The sequence below is a fragment of the Cherax quadricarinatus genome, chromosome 93 (genome assembly GCF_038502225.1).
Source record: "Cherax quadricarinatus isolate ZL_2023a chromosome 93, ASM3850222v1, whole genome shotgun sequence".
NCBI classification, from domain to species: Eukaryota; Metazoa; Arthropoda; class Malacostraca; order Decapoda; family Parastacidae; genus Cherax; species Cherax quadricarinatus.
The window spans coordinates 1,869,533-1,886,411 of NC_091384.1; the positions used below are offsets into that span (position 1 = coordinate 1,869,533).

The 16,879-nt window shown below is 45.6% G+C and overlaps 1 protein-coding gene across 27 annotated transcripts in view; it reads left to right on the forward strand.

Annotated features, from left to right (window-relative positions):
* The window catches only part of LUBEL (Linear Ubiquitin E3 ligase), a 151,574-nt gene that overhangs the window by 111,844 nt on the left and 22,851 nt on the right, over window positions 1-16,879 (forward strand). For 17 of the 27 annotated variants that reach the window (XR_011394647.1, XM_070104587.1, XM_070104594.1 and 14 more), the window contains 6 exons: window positions 6,780-7,781; window positions 8,240-8,518; window positions 8,664-8,726; window positions 9,013-9,069; window positions 9,493-10,068; window positions 10,938-11,671. Coding sequence is in view for 26 of the 27 variants with exons in the window: in XM_070104587.1 (XP_069960688.1) it covers window positions 6,780-7,781; window positions 8,240-8,518; window positions 8,664-8,726; window positions 9,013-9,069; window positions 9,493-10,068; window positions 10,938-11,671 (2,711 nt within the window). In the remaining variant the exon portion in view is untranslated. The remainder of the gene's footprint in view (window positions 1-6,779; window positions 7,782-8,239; window positions 8,519-8,663; window positions 8,727-9,012; window positions 9,070-9,492; window positions 10,069-10,937; window positions 11,672-16,879) is intronic. The other 10 variants (XM_070104608.1, XM_070104610.1, XM_070104611.1 and 7 more) reach the window with 6 other exon arrangements.

The window sequence follows — 16,879 nt, forward strand, 5'->3', positions numbered from 1 at the left end:
TATTGTGTGTTGTGTATTGTTGTAGCCAGGGTATTGTGTGTTGTGTATTGTTGTAGCCAGGGTATTGTGTGTTGTGTATTGTTGTAGCCAGGGTATTGTGTGTTGTGTATTGTTGTAGCCAGGGTATTGTATGTTGTGTATTGTTGTAGCCAGGGTATTGTGTGTTGTGTATTGTTGTAGCCAGGGTATTGTGTGTTGTGTATTGTTGTAGCCAGAGTATTGTGTGTTGTGTAGCCAGGGTTGTTGTAGCCAGGGTATTGTGTGTTGTGTATTGTTGTAGCCAGGGTATTGTGTGTGTATTGTTGTAGCCAGGGTATTGTTGTTGTAGCCAGGGTATTGTGTTTGTGTATTGTTGTAGCCAGGTTGTTGTGTGTTGTGTATTGTTGTAGCCAGGGTATTGTGTGTTGTGTATTGTTGTAGCCAGGGTATTGTGTATTGTTGTAGCCAGGGTATTGTGTGTCGTGTATTGTTGTAGCCAGGGTATTGTGTATTGTTGTAGCCAGGGTATTGTATGTTGTGTATTGTTGTAGCCAGGGTATTGTGTGTCGTGTATTGTTGTAGCCAGGGTATTGTTGTAGCCAGGGTATTGTGTATTGTTGTAGCCAGGGTATTGTGTGTTGTGTATTGTTGTAGCCAGGGTATTGTGTGTTGTGTATTGTTGTAGCCAGGGTATTGTGTGTTGTGTATTGTTGTAGCCAGGGTATTGTGTGTGTATTGTGTTTTGTTGTAGCCCGTGTATTTTGTGTTGTGTATTGTTGTAGCCAGGGTATTGTGTGTTGTGTATTGTTGTAGCCAGGGTATTGTGTGTTGTGTATTGTTGTAGCCAGGGTATTGTGTGTTGTGTATTGTTGTAGCCAGGGTATTGTGTATTGTTGTAACCAGGGTATTGTGTATTGTTGTAGCCAGGGTATTGTGTATTGTTGTAGCCAGGGTATTGTGTGTTGTAGCCAGTGTGTCGTGTATTGTATTGTGTGTAGCCAGGGTATTGTGTGTTGTGTATTGTTGTAGCCAGGGTATTGTGTGTTGTGTATTGTTGTAGCCAGGGTATTGTGTGTTGTGTATTGTTGTAGCCAGGGTATTGTGTGTTGTGTATTGTTGTAGCCAGGGTATTGTGTGTTGTGTATTGTTGTAGCCAGGGTATTGTGTGTTGTGTATTGTTGTAGCCAGGGTATTGTGTGTTGTGTATTGTTGTAGCCAGGGTATTGTGTGTTGTGTATTGTTGTAGCCAGGGTATTGTGTGTTGTGTATTGTTGTAGCCAGGGTATTGTGTGTTGTGTATTGTTGTAGCCAGGGTATTGTGTGTTGTGTATTGTTGTAGCCAGGGTATTGTGTGTTGTGTATTGTTGTAGCCAGGGTATTGTGTGTTGTGTATTGTTGTAGCCAGGGTATTGTGTGTTGTGTATTGTTGTAGCCAGGGTATTGTGTGTTGTGTATGTTGTAGCCAGGGTATTGTGTGTTGTGTATTGTTGTAGCCAGGGTATTGTGTGTCGTGTGTATTGTTGTAGCCAGGGTATTGTGTGTTGTGTATTGTTGTAGCCAGGGTATTGTGTGTTGTGTATTGTTGTAGCCAGGGTATTGTGTGTTGTGTATTGTTGTAGCCAGGGTATTGTGTGTTGTGTATTGTTGTAGCCAGGGTATTGTGTGTTGTGTATTGTTGTAGCCAGGGTATTGCTGTTGTATTGTTGTAGTATTGTTGTAGCCAGGGTATTGTGTGTTGTGTGTGTTGTTGTAGCCAGGGTATTGTGTGTTGTGTATTGTTGTAGCCAGGGTATTGTGTGTTGTGTATTGTTGTAGCCAGGGTATTGTATGTTGTGTATTGTTGTAGCCAGGGTATTGTGTGTTGTGTATTGTTGTAGCCAGGGTATTGTATGTTGTGTATTGTTGTAGCCAGGGTATTGTGTGTTGTGTATTGTTGTAGCCAGGGTATTGTATGTTGTGTATTGTTGTAGCCAGGGTATTGTGTGTTGTGTATTGTTGTAGCCAGGGTATTGTTGTGTTGTAGCCAGGGTATTGTATTTGTGTATTGTGCCAGGGTATTGTGTATTGTTGTAGCCAGGGTATTGTATGTTGTGTATTGTTGTAGCCAGGGTATTGTGTTGTGTATTGTTGTAGCCAGGGTATTGTGTGTTGTGTATTGTTGTAGCCAGGGTATTGTGTGTTGTGTATTGTTGTAGCCAGGGTATTGTGTGTTGTGTATTGTTGTAGCCAGGGTATTGTGTGTTGTGTATTGTTGTAGCCAGGGTATTGTGTGTTGTGTATTGTTGTAGCCAGGGTATTGTGTGTTGTGTATTGTTGTAGCCAGGGTATTGTATGTTGTGAATTGTTGTAGCCAGGGTATTGTGTGTTGTGTATTGTTGTAGCCAGGGTATTGTGTGTTGTGTATTGTTGTAGCCAGGGTATTGTGTGTTGTGTATTGTTGTAGCCAGGGTATTGTGTGTTGTGTATTGTTGTAGCCAGGGTATTGTGTGTTGTGTATTGTTGTAGCCAGGGTATTGTGTGTTGTGTATTGTTGTAGCCAGGGTATTGTGTGTTGTGTATTGTTGTAGCCAGGGTATTGTGTGTTGTGTATTGTTGTAGCCAGGGTATTGTGTGTTGTGTATTGTTGTAGCCAGGGTATTGTGTGTTGTGTATTGTTGTAGCCAGGGTATTGTGTGTTGTGTATTGTTGTAGCCAGGGTATTGTATGTTGTGTATTGTTGTAGCCAGGGTGTTGTGTGTTGTTGTAGCCAGGGTATTGTATGTTGTGTATTGTTGTAGCCAGGGTATTGTATGTTGTGTATTGTTGTAGCCAGGGTATTGTATGTTGTGTATTGTTGTAGCCAGGGTATTGTATGTTGTGTATTGTTGTAGCCAGGGTATTGTGTATTGTTGTAGCCAGGGTATTGTATGTTGTGTATTGTTGTAGCCAGGGTATTGTATGTTGTGTATTGTTGTAGCCAGGGTATTGTGTATTGTTGTAGCCAGGGTATTGTATGTTGTGTATTGTTGTAGCCAGGGTATTGTGTGTTGTGTATTGTTGTAGCCAGGGTATTGTATTGTATTGTTGTAGCCAGGGTATTGTGTGTTGTGTATTGTTGTAGCCAGGGTATTGTGTGTCGTGTATTGTTGTAGCCAGGGTATTGTGTGTTGTGTATTGTTGTAGCCAGGGTATTGTGTGTTGTGTATTGTTGTAGCCAGGGTATTGTGTGTTGTGTATTGTTGTAGCCAGGGTATTGTGTGTTGTGTATTGTTGTAGCCAGGGTATTGTATGTTGTGAATTGTTGTAGCCAGGGTATTGTGTGTTGTGTATTGTTGTAGCCAGGGTATTGTGTGTTGTGTATTGTTGTAGCCAGGGTATTGTGTGCTGTGTATTGTTGTAGCCAGGGTATTGTGTGTTGTGTATTGTTGTAGCCAGGGTATTGTGTTATGTATTGTTGTAGCCAGGGTATTGTGTATTGTTGTAGCCAGGGTATTGTGTATTGTTGTAGCCAGGGTATTGTGTATTGTTGTAGCCAGAGTATTGTGTGTTGTGTATTGTTGTAGCCAGAGTATTGTATGTTGTGTATTGTTGTAGCCAGGGTATTGTGTGTTGTGTATTGTTGTAGCCAGAGTATTGTGTGTTGTGTATTGTTGTAGCCAGAGTATTGTGTGTTGTGTATTGTTGTAGCCAGAGTATTGTGTGTTGTGTATTGTTGTAGCCAGAGTATTGTGTGTTGTGTATTGTTGTAGCCAGGGTATTGTGTATTGTTGTAGCCAGGGTATTGTGTGTTGTGTATTGTTGTAGCCAGAGTATTGTGTGTTGTGTATTGTTGTAGCCAGAGTATTGTGTGTTGTGTATTGTTGTAGCCAGAGTATTGTGTGTTGTGTATTGTTGTAGCCAGGGTATTGTGTGTTGTGTATTGTTGTAGCCAGAGTATTGTGTGTTGTGTATTGTTGTAGCCAGGGTATTGTGTGTTGTGTATTGTTGTAGCCAGGGTATTGTGTGTTGTGTATTGTTGTAGCCAGGGTATTGTGTGTTGTGTATTGTTGTAGCCAGGGTATTGTGTGTTGTGTATTGTTGTAGCCAGGGTATTGTGTGTTGTGAATTGTTGTAGCCAGGGTATTGTGTTATGTATTGTTGTAGCCAGGGTATTGTGTGTTGTGTATTGTTGTAGCCAGGGTATTGTGTGTTGTGTATTGTTGTAGCCAGGGTATTGTGTGTTGTGTATTGTTGTAGCCAGGGTATTGTGTGTTGTGTATTGTTGTAGCCAGGGTATTGTATGTTGTGTATTGTTGTAGCCATGGTATTGTGTTATGTATTGTTGTAGCCAGGGTATTGTGTGTTTTGTATTGTTGTAGCCAGGGTATTGTGTGTTGTGTATTGTTGTAGCCAGGGTATTGTGTGTTGTATTGTAGCCAGGGTATTGTTGTATTGCCAGGGTATTGTGTGTTGTGTATTGTTGTAGCCAGGGTATTGTGTGTTGTGTATTGTTGTAGCCAGGGTATTGTGTGTTGTGTATTGTTGTAGCCAGGGTATTGTGTGTTGTGTATTGTTGTAGCCAGGGTATTGTGTGTTGTGTATTGTTGTAGCCAGGGTATTGTGTGTTGTGTATTGTTGTAGCCAGAGGTATTGTGTGTTGTGTATTGTTGTAGCCAGGGTATTGTGTGTTGTGTATTGTTGTAGCCAGGGTATTGTATGTTGTGTATTGTTGTAGCCAGGGTATTGTTGTAGCCAGGTATTGTGTTGTATTGTTGTAGCCAGGGTATTGTGTGTTATGTATTGTTGTAGCCAGGGTATTGTGTGTTGTGTATTGTTGTAGCCAGGGTATTGTGTGTTATGTATTGTTGTAGCCAGGGTATTGTGTGTTGTGTATTGTTGTAGCCAGGGTATTGTGTGTTGTGTATTGTTGTAGCCAGGGTATTGTGTGTTGTGTATTGTTGTAGCCAGGGTATTGTATGTTGGGTATTGTTGTAGCCAGGGTATTGTATGTTGTGTGTTGTTGTAGCCAGAGTATTGTGTGTTGTGTATTGTTGTAGCCAGGGTATTGTGTGTTGTGTATTGTTGTAGCCAGGGTATTGTGTGTTGTGTATTGTTGTAGCCAGGGTATTGTGTGTTGTGTATTGTTGTAGCCAGGGTATTGTGTGTTGTGTATTGTTGTAGCCAGGGTATTGTGTGTTGTGTATTGTTGTAGCCAGGGTATTGTGTGTTGTGTATTGTTGTAGCCAGGGTATTGTGTGTTGTGTATTGTTGTAGCCAGGGTATTGTGTTATGTATTGTTGTAGCCAGGGTATTGTGTTATGTATTGTTGTAGCCAGGGTATTGTGTTATGTATTGTTGTAGCCAGGGTATTGTGTTATGTATTGTTGTAGCCAGGGTATTGTGTGTTGTGTATTGTTGTTGCCAGGGTATTGTGTGTTGTGTATTGTAGAGCTGTATCAAGTAACAACGAAGCTCTACACTGGGCGAAACGTTGGCCTCACTAAAGCTGTAAATAATCTGAGGGAGTCGTTACCATGACAACCATCTCTGCTGTGTTGCCATGGCAACAGAATCTTCACGTTATCTATTTGTTTTCCTTCACCCTTTTATTGATTTCCTATTATTTTAATGCTTAAATCAACCGAATACTGTGTAAAAAAATCTAATCTGAGTGCATGCTTGTCTAGTCACGCTTGGGTTCTCAAATTGGGGTCCGCGACCCCCCTCACAGGGGGCCGTATGTGGGTGTGGAAATATGAAGATCTGGAGTGACCTAGTTTGTGCTTTCTAAATTATTACTAACAGACCACGGTACGGGTGTGGTTAGAACCCATGGCTAGTGAGTTCAGAATATTAGTAATTTAGTCAGCATTGGAGTAATTGTCACTTATTATTATTATTATTATTATTATTATTATTATTATTATTATTATTATTATTATTATTATTATAATTATTATTATTATTATTATAATCACAAATTAACCCCAAAATTCCCTTCAGACTCGTTAATATAGACCGCAGTGGAAGACTGGAGGCTAGGCTCTTGCTGCTAGGAGACGGAGTATCGAGTCTCCAGGAGCCTCCTGCGTTGAATGACTCACCCGAATTTAATATATACATTGTTATAGAGTCTCGGCTCAAAAAAATTCCTTTTATCCATACACAGATGGAAATAAGAGCAGGGGTTGTGATTGTATCAGTAGCGATGTACGGTACCAGAGCTTCTGTACCGTAGTGGAGGATGGCTATCAGTCCCACCTGGCCTTACTTTGATAATAATAATAATAATAATAATAATAATAATAATAATAATAATATTAGTATTATTATTATTATTATTAGAAGAGCTAAATCCGTAGGAGTCATATAATGCTTGGAAAATGGAAGGTAATCAGGTTTGATCCAAGGGAGGGGAGGACTGTTACAATTCCCCGTGCTATCAAGCCTCCTTGTTGTCAGAACGTTTCGCCCACATAGCAGACTTCATCAGTCGAATATGAACGATTATAACACTGGAGGCAGTGTGGAAGTGAAGAAGTAATTCTGAGGTGATCAGTCCCTCAGCCTTGAAAGGGAGGTCAGTCCCTTAAGTCTGCTGGGACTGATCACCTTGATTAACCTTTGTACTCACCGACTAAAGAAACCTTTTTGCATAGGCGAAACACTCCTTTTCTACCCAAATCTTCATAACTTCACTTCTTCTTTTGCTTATTATAAAAAAAATTAAGCGCTAAACCCACAAAGGTTATGCAGCGTTGGGACTTCGACTCTTGAACGTGGCTGTGTGTGTCATCTCATTTCGAGTAGTTGTTAATGGAGGTAACATCTGTTCTCCACAGATGTGGTGGTTCACCCTCTCAAGGCTTACACTCACTACGCTGACCTTTCAGTCTCTGAATACTCCGAGGAGCAGCCTCGAGGCCCAGCACCTCCAGACTGCATGACGTCCCCCTCAAACTTCTCACTTGACACTAAGTCTTCCACTAGCAGCCCATCGCTAAGAAATCCCCAGTCCCAGGACCCTCTCCTGGCTCACCACTCTCCACCTGACGCAACTCTCAGTTTAGAAAGGCTTGTTGACGAAGTTGTCACTTCTGAGACCCAGCCAGAGGATGCTCTCGCTCTCGAGACTAAGGCAAAAGAAGTTCTCACTCTCGAGACTAAGCCAAAAGAAGTTCTCGCCTCCAAAACCTCCAAGACCCCACCTGAACAAGCTCCCATCTTCGAAGCCCTTGATGGCGAAGCTCTTTCCCCTAAAGCTCCACCTGAAAAAGCTCTTACTTCTGGGATTCCACCAGGCGATGCTTCCTCCCATATTTTTCAGTCATCGACGCTTCAAGAAAGAGTACACAACAAAGTCCCTAAATATTCCAGTATTCTGCGTGTGAATCTGTCAAGCCAAAGAAGAGACCTTCCGGAGCATAGCCCCGATACAAGTCCCACTTCGATTCTTAAACCTGCCAATATCCCCGAGCAGCGTCCTCCAGGAATCGCGAAGGCCCCGGAGACCTCACCTGCGGAACGCCGTGACAGTACATCCACACGCTCCGCACCTTCGGGCGCCCGTTCGCCAAGCAAGTCAGCCCCGAACTCAGTCCGCAACTCGATCTTAGAAGAGAACAGCGAAGAGGAGGATTCTGTGAGCATCACCACAGGAAGATTGCGACTCTCTCTCAGCGCTGCTAGTATTAACGTCAAGTCTGAGGAGGTAAAGACGGAGCAAGTTGCCGCTAGTGAACGGGTACATGAGGGCGAGGTGCCCCATCTCCTTGATGACAGGGCACAGGGCACTACAAGCAGAGAGGAACCAGCAGCAGTGGAGGGTGGTGGGCAGACCCCAGGTAACTCTGGTATGAAAAAAAAATACGAACAGCCTCAGTAATGTGGCCGAAAAAATCCACATCTAAACTAATTAAGGGAGGGAACTCTAGACGACGTTTCGCTCCGTCCCTGGACCATCCTCAAGCCATAACCGGGCTAGACGCTCTTCCAGTACGGAGCGAATAGTCAGCTGCTGAGGTTCCAACTCCAAACTGTGGGTTTGTTGTGTATTGTGATGTTAATGGCGTCAGTCCCACGTCTGGAGGTGTGGTCCACCCCTCCTACCCCGCCACACCTCATTAATCCTCTACCTTTCGCTTGCTCCACTAATTACCCTCCCTTCCTAATTACTGTTCTTTACGTTCTGCTTCAGTTGCCATATTTACCACTAACTAAAAACCTCAAATGACTTATAAAATAATACTCTAAACATTCACAAACAATATTGCCATGATATCACCACTTCTCTTGGCTGCAGAGACGGCGGTAGAGGCTGCGGAAGTGCCGCAGGAGGCACACCCGCTGCGGGAAGTTGCGCTACGGCCGCTGGACGAGCCAGGAATGGCCCAGACTCGTACTGGACCGGTCACTGTCCAGAAGGCTTCAGTTATCGTGGGCAAGGCCATCGCTAAGGCCATGGCCAGGGAGACATCGGTCCGGGAGGGTGTGAGTAGGTCTGTGACCCCTGAAGTCCAGGAGACCACTTCGAGTGCCCCGTCGGAGCCTTCTGAAGGAGACGAAGAAATAACAATGCAAGGTTTGTTATTATTATTGTTATTATTATTAAAAAGTTGAATTTAATAAATAAATCGAAGATATTGTTGAAAATTTCGCTATTTTTTTTTAATACAACTAAAAATGCATAGAAATTTTGGTTTTCTAATTAATTTTTGTCTTGATAGGAACGACAACTGACTCAGACGACGACGATAACCTGAGGCTCCTGGACACCATCCAGGAGGAAGGTACTCACTGAGTACTGGTACTCACTGAGTACTGGTACTCACTGAGTACTGGTACTCACTGAGTACTGGTACTCACTGAGTACCCGTACTCTTCCACACTTCTAAATTTCAAAAACACTCTTAGAAATCTAAAATGCATCAACACCACAATTTTGTCTCAGCCTATCAAAACAAAACAGATTCCCTAGGCCTAGAGAATGGTGGCAAATAAAAAAATCTGTATATTTTAAGGGCCAAAATGTTGATTCAGTGTTTATCATATGTATATATTGTGTCCTGGTTTCAGAGGAGGTCAGTGAACTGACTGAGTCAGGTCGAGTCAGGTCAAGAGGTCCGTCAAAAAGTAAGTAAATAGCTATATTGATTCTGTTCCTAGTCATGTTGTGTACTCACCCAACTGGGGTTGCAGGGATCGATTCACAGCTCCTGTGTGTATGTATGTGTGTGTGTGTGTGTGCGTGTGTGAGTACATGTATACACACATTACCCAAAAACTTGTAATAAACATATAAATATATATTAACTTTAAACTGAGAGATAAATTTAATTTCCCTGCGGAGATCAAAGCTGTGGAGCTTCTCTAAGACTCCGCTTTCTAACTTGCTTCTCGCTTGCCACATATTTCAGCACTTACAGCTTAAAGCTAAAGCTTAAAGCTCTTGAGTCTCACCATTCTAATTTACAGCTTAAAGCTAATCTTTCTCTTATGCCATTTTTGTTTACGTTTTCCATTTGTCTTTTTTGCTGGCTACGCGCACTCCTCTAGATATTTTTCTCCCGTTCAACCCTACGAACGTGGTGCAGCTATCCCCTATAGCAGGGGAGGAAGGCACAACCCCTGCAGTCCCCAGCACGACCCCTGCAGCCCCCAGCACGACCCCTGAAGCCCCCAGCACGACCAGGAAAGGTGTGAGTGCGGCTGGGAGAGACGCAGAAGCTGCCGGTGTTGGCCAAGTCAAAAACCTTCACCCAAAGGAGAGTTCCTCGACCCCGGCTAATTACTACAATACCCTCCACACGTACTATAACGAGGCTGGAGCCTCCAAAAAACCCCAAGAACAGGTTAGACTAACTCCTGACGACTACGAGAATATGTACGACATAAAGAGAGAGTTAAATAGCCTTCAAGAACCCAGGGACATCACACGGGACAAGATCAACACTTTGGTCACCCAGCCTCAACACTCTGACGTAGTTGACGATGAAGACGTCTATTACGAAGACGTAGTTCTTAGATCCACTAAAGAGTCGTCGATGGGGCAAGACGAAGGCGAGAACGACGTATTGAACGCACGTACTTGTCGCAGGAGACGCAAGCGGAAACGCAAAAGCCATGACACAGGTAGCAACTTACTTCGAGTTATGCAAGGCCTGGGGAATGGGAAGGAATGTTTGATTCGAGGAACGGGAGAGTGGCTTCAGTTCCCTGGATCAAGAGCACCCCTCACCACCACCAGGGCCCCTCCCTCCTACTACTGAAGGGTCTTCCGGAGGAGGTAGAAATGTCGGGCAGCCGAGTCCCTCCCTCACGCCCTCCCACACCGTGTGATGATTGAGCGAAACAGCGAGGGGCAGGGAACCATGAAGACAGAAAAACACGGGTTAGGGAACGAGCTCTCACTGGGAGAACATTTCGCTCTGTGAAGAGCTTCAACAAGTCACGACGAAGCTCTACGAAGAGCGGAACGTCGACTCAATCAAAGCTTACTCCCCAACCTGTGTTATTCTCTTCATTCCGTATGACCCTGACGCCTTATCTTCCACTCATACACCTTATACCCTTATTTTATTGTTTACTAAACTAATAAAGTACTAATAAAATGATAATCATTGATTCTCGTATCATTACTTATCTTTATTATCAATAAAGTTCAATGTTATCTTATACTGGATTTACTGGCCCCTTTACTAAGTACCATCTTAGTGCATGATTATCTAACTCAACATTCGCTAGAATATTAACGGAATTACATTTAGAATTAGAGTTTCTAATGTTTTTGATGTTACTGTTAAACAACTCTTTGAGTTGAGACAGAAATTACATAAAAACTAGGGGTCGTGGGTTTCGATTTCGTCTCGGACCTTCTTCGGTTATTTTGTCTTTATGCGCTGTTTTTGTCTGTGTGTAGATTGTTGTCAGTTTGTTGATAAGTGTCTACAACGATGTTTTGCCAGTGATTAATGTCGTGATGTTTTGTTTTTTTTCTTCAGGGGCGTTGAGCAAGGGAGATGTTAGTGAAGATGCTGCATCTGGGTCATCTCCGGCTGCGATGCCAGCACCCGTTCCTTTGTCTCCGTCGTCTCTAGCAGCAAGAACAGCAGCAGCAGCAACAGTAACAGCAGCAACAGCAGCAGCAGCAACAGTAACAGCAGCAACAGCAGAGGCAGCACCAGAAGTAGAAGCCCCACCACCTCCAGCAGAAGCACCACCACCAGCAGCAGAAACACCACCACCAGCAGTAGAAGCACCAGCAGCAGCCCCAGTACCAGCGACCCTCGAAGTCCAAGACTTGCAGACACAGGAAGGATCCGACGAGGCTGTAACCACGGTCACCATTAAGAGAATTGTCAGGAGATCGAGGCTAGTGGATGACAGATCTTACGACACCATAGAGACAGGCACACCGACGCAGCTGAAGGTAAGCAGAACCAGCAGGAGTCCACAGCATCAGGAACCTGCAGGAACCACTGCAAAACAAGAGCGAAACGCCAGCGTCAACACTATAAACAGTTCTACAAACCAGAACACCGCTCAGGAAGCAACCCAGGAAACCTCTCCTTCTACCTCCACTCCTGCCTTGGCTTCCACCACCAGTGCAGCGTCGGCGAGGAAGCCCAGGAATCCTTCGGAGTCCTCTGGGGACTCTGAAGACGAAGATACAGGGGGAAAAGTTCACAGGGTGAGCGTGGAGGATCTGCCAAAGATCCCACATCTCTTGGTACAGGTAACTCGCCATTAACGCTTCTTCAACCTCCCTACGACCCTCCCTGACTAACACACCGGGGCACCAATATGTCCCTCTTCTACACGCATCAACAACTGACGGGTTGGACAATATGATATGGAGTTGGCCTTCCACCTGCAGCTTAAACAGCACCAATTCATCGAGGAATTGATTTATTTAGCATCTGAACAGTATACAGGGGGATTTTGCGCTATTCCTCCAGCAAAACACTGCTCTTAACTTTTCCAGAGACGGCGGTGGAGGAAATCAGTTCCTGACTTGCTGTTCCAGCTGACCCCCAACAGATGCTCCATAATATTTAGATCCGGTGATTGTGGGAGCCCATCCAATAACGCTGGTTGGTTGGTTAATGGGGTTACAAGTCTGTCTACTACACGAGGGTCATTAAGGCTGGTTGGTTGGTTAATGGGGTTTCAAGTCTATCTACTACACGAGGGTCATTAGGGCTGGTTGGTTGGTTAATGGGGTTTCAAGACTATCTACTACACGAGGGTCATTAAGGCTGGATGGTTGGTTAATGGGGTTTCAAGTCTATCTACTACATGAGGGTGATTAAGGCTGGTTGGTTGGTTAATGGGGTTTCAAGACTATCTACTACACGAGGGTCATTAAGACTCGTTGGTTGGTTAATGGGGTTTCAAGACTATCTACTACACGAGGGTCATTAAGGCTGGTTGGTTGGTTAATGGGGTTTCAAGACCATCTACTACACGAGGATCATTAATAAGACTGGTTGGTTGGTTAATGGGGTTTCAAGACTATCTACTACACGAGGGTCATTAAGACTGGTTGGTTGGTTAATGGGGTTTCAAGACTATCTACTACACGAGGGTCATTAAGGCTGGTTGGTTGGTTAATGGGGTTTCAAGACTATCTACTACACGAGGGTTATTAAGGCTGGTTGGTTGGTTAACGGGGTTTCAAGGCTATCTACTACACAAGGGTCATTAAGGCTGGTTGGTTGGTTAATGGGGATTCAAGACTATCTACTACACGAGGGTCATTAAGGCTACATGTCACCTGTACACCACCAGTCAAGAATACTTTAATACCTAAAATACTGATTAATGTAAACTACCAGTGTATATACACTGAGATATACACCTCTCAGTGTATATACACTGAGATATACCTCTCAGTGTATATACACTGACACACCACACAGTATATACACATACACCAGTGTAGGCCTCAACACACCAGTGTAGGCCTCAACACACCAGTGTAGGCCTCAACACACCAGTGTAGGCCTCAACACACCAGTGTAAGCCTCAACACACCAGTGTAGGCCTCAACACACCAGTGTAGGCCTCAACACACCAGTGTAGTCCTCAACACACCAGTGTAGGCCTCAACACACCAGTGTAGGCCTCAACACACCAGTGTAGGCCTCAACACACCAGTGTAGGCCTCAACACACCAGTGTAGGCCTCAACACACCAGAGTAGGCCTCAACACACCAGTGTAGGCCTCAACACACCAGTGTAGGCCTCAACACACCAGTGTAGGCCTCAACACACCAGTGTAGGCCTCAACACACCAGTGTAAGCCTCAATACACCAGTGTAGGCCTCAACACACCAGTGTAGGCCTCAACACACTAGTGTAGGCCTCAACACACCAGTGTAGGCCTCAACACACCAGTGTAGGCCTCAACACACCAGTGTAGGCCTCAACACACCAGTGAAGGCCTCAACACACCAGTGAAGGCCTCAACACACTAGTGTAGGCCTCAACACACCAGTGTAAGCCTCAACACACTAGTGTAGGCCTCAACACACCAGTGTAGGCCTCAACACACCAGTGTAGGCCTCAACACACCAGTGTAGGCCTCAACACACTAGTGTAGGCCTCAACACACTAATGTAGGCCTCAACACACCAGTGTAGGCCTCAACACACCATTGTAGGCCTCAACACACTAGGCCTCAACACACCAGTGTAGGCCTCAACACACCAGTGTAAGCCTCAACACACCAGTGTAGGCCTCAACACACCAGTGTAGGCCTCAACACACCAGTGTAGGCCTCAACACACCAGTGTAGGCCTCAACACACCAGCCTCAACACACCAGTGTAGGCCTCAACACACCAGTGTAGGCCTCAACACACCAGTGTAGGCCTCAACACACCAGTGTAGGCCTCAACACACCAGTGTAGGCCTCAACACACCAGTGTAGGCCTCAACACACCAGTGTAGGCCTCAACACACCAGTGTAGGCCTCAACACACCAGAGTAGTCCTCAACACACCAGTGTAGGCCTCAACACACCAGTGTAGGCCTCAACACACCAGTGTAGGCCTCAACACACCAGTGTAAGCCTCAACACACCAGTGTATTCCTCAACACACCAGTGTAGGCCTCAACACACCAGTGTAGGCCTCAACACACCAGTGTAGGCCTCAACACACCAGTGTAGGCCTCAACACACCAGTGTAGGCCTCAACACACCAGTGTAGTCCTCAACACACCAGTGTAGGCCTCAATACACCAGTGTAGGCCTCAACACACCAGTGTAGTCCTCAACACACCAGTGTAAGCCTCAACACACCAGTGTAGGCCTCAACACACAAGTGTAGTCCTCAACACACCAGTGTAAGCCTCAACACACCAGTGTAGTCCTCAACACACCAGTGTAAGCCTCAACACACCAGTGTAAGCCTCAACACACCAGTGTAGTCCTCAACACACCAGTGTAAGCCTCAACACACCAGTGTAGTCCTCAACATACCAGTGTAGGCCTCAACACACCAGTGTAGGCCTCAACACACCAGTGTAGTCCTCAACACACCAGTGTAGTCCTCAACACACCAGTGTAAGCCTCAACACACCAGTGTAGTCCTCAACACACCAGTGTATGCCTCAACACACCAGTGTAGTCCTCAACACACCAGTGTAGTCCTCAACACACCAGTGTAAGCCTCAACACACCAGTGTAGTCCTCAACACACCAGTGTAGGCCTCAACACACCAGTGTACGCCTCAACACACCAGTGTATTCCTCAACACACCAGTGTAAGCCTCAACACACCAGTGTAAGCCTCAACACACCAGTGTAGTCCTCAACACACCAGTGTAGTCCTCAACACACCAGTGTAGTCCTCAACACGCCAGTGTAAGCCTCAACGCACCAGTGTAGTCCTCAACACACCAGTGTAGTCCTCAACACACCAGTGTAGTCCTCAACACACCAGTGTAGTCCTCAACACACCAGTGTAAGCCTCAACACACCAGTGTAGTCCTCAACACACCAGTGTAAGCCTCAACACACCAGTGTAAGCCTCAGTGTAGGCCTCAACACACCAGTGTAGGCCTCAACACACCAGTGTAGTCCTCACCACCCCAGTGTAGTCCTCAACACACCAGTGTAGTCCTCAACACACCAGTGTAGTCCTCAACACACCAGTGTAGGCCTCAACACACCAGTGTTGTCCTCAACACACCAGTGTAGTCCTCAACACACCAGTGTAGCCTCCTCAACACACCAGTGTAGTCCTCAGTGTAGTCCTCAACACACCAGTGTAGTCCTCAACACATCAGCCTCAACACACCAGTGTAGGCCTCAACACACCAGTGTAGTCCTCAACACAGCAGTGTAGTCCTCAACACACCAGTGTAGTACTCAACATACCAGTGTAGGCCTCAACACACCAGTGTAGGCCTCAACACACCAGTGTAGTCCTCAACACACCAGTGTAGTCCTCAACACACCAGTGTAGTCCTCAACACACCAGTGTAGTCCTCAACACACCAGTGTAGGCCTCAACACACCAGTGTAGTCCTCAACACACCAGTGTAGTCCTCAACACACCAGTGTAGTCCTCAACACACCAGTGTAGTTCTCAACACACCAGTGTAGGCCTCAACACACCAGTGTAGTCCTCAACACACCAGTGTAGTCCTCAACACACCAGTGTAGTCCTCAACACTCCAGTGTAGTCCTCAACACACCAGTGTAGTCCTCAACACACCAGTGTAGGCCTCAACACACAAGTGTAGTCCTCAACACACCAGTGTAAGCCTCAACACACCAGTGTAGTCCTCAACACACCAGTGTAGTCCTCAACACACCAGTGTAGGCCTCAACACACCAGTGTAGTCCTCAACACACCAGTGTAAGCCTCAACACACCAGTGTAGGCCTCAACACACCAGTGTAGTCCTCAACACACCAGTGTAGTCCTTAACACACCAGTGTAAGCCTCAACACACCAGTGTAGTCCTCAACACACCAGTGTAGTCCTCAACACACCAGTGTAAGCCTCAACACACCAGTGTAGGCCTCAACACACCAGTGTAGTCCTCAACACACCAGTGTAAGCCTCAACACACCAGTGTAGGCCTCAACACACCAGTGTAGTCCTCAACACACCAGTGTAGTCCTCAACACACCAGTGTAAGCCTCAACACACCAGTGTAGTCCTCAACACACCAGTGTAGTCCTCAACACACCAGTGTAAGCCTCAACACACCAGTGTAGGCCTCAACACACCAGTGTAGTCCTCAACACACCAGTGTAGTCCTCAACACACCAGTGTAGTCCTCAACACACCAGTGTAGTCCTCAACACACCAGTGTATTCCTCAACACACCAGTGTAGGCCTCAACACACCAGTGTAGTCCTCAACACAGCAGTGTAGTCCTCAACACACCAGTGTAAGCCTCAACACACCAGTGTAGTCCTCAACACACCAGTGTAGTCCTCAACACACCAGTGTAGGCCTCAACACACCAGTGTAGTCCTCAACACACCAATGTAGTCCTCAACACACCAGTGTAGTCCTCAACACACCAGTGTAAGCCTCAACACACCAGTGTAGTCCTCAACACACCAGTGTAGTCCTCAACACACCAGTGTAGTCCTCAACACACCAGTGTAGTCCTCAACACACCAGTGTAGTCCTCAACACACCAGTGTAGGCCTCAACACACCAGTGTAGTCCTCAACACACCAGTGTAAGCCTCAACACACCAGTGTAGTCCTCAACACACCAGTGTAGTCCTCAACACACCAGTGTAGGCCTCAACACACCAGTGTAGTCCTCAACACACCACTGTAAGCCTCAACACACCAGTGTAGGCCTCAACACACCATTGTAGTCTTCAACACACCAGTGTAGTCCTCAACACACCAGTGTAAGCCTCAACACTCCAGTGTAGTCCTCAACACACCATTGTAGTCCTCAACAC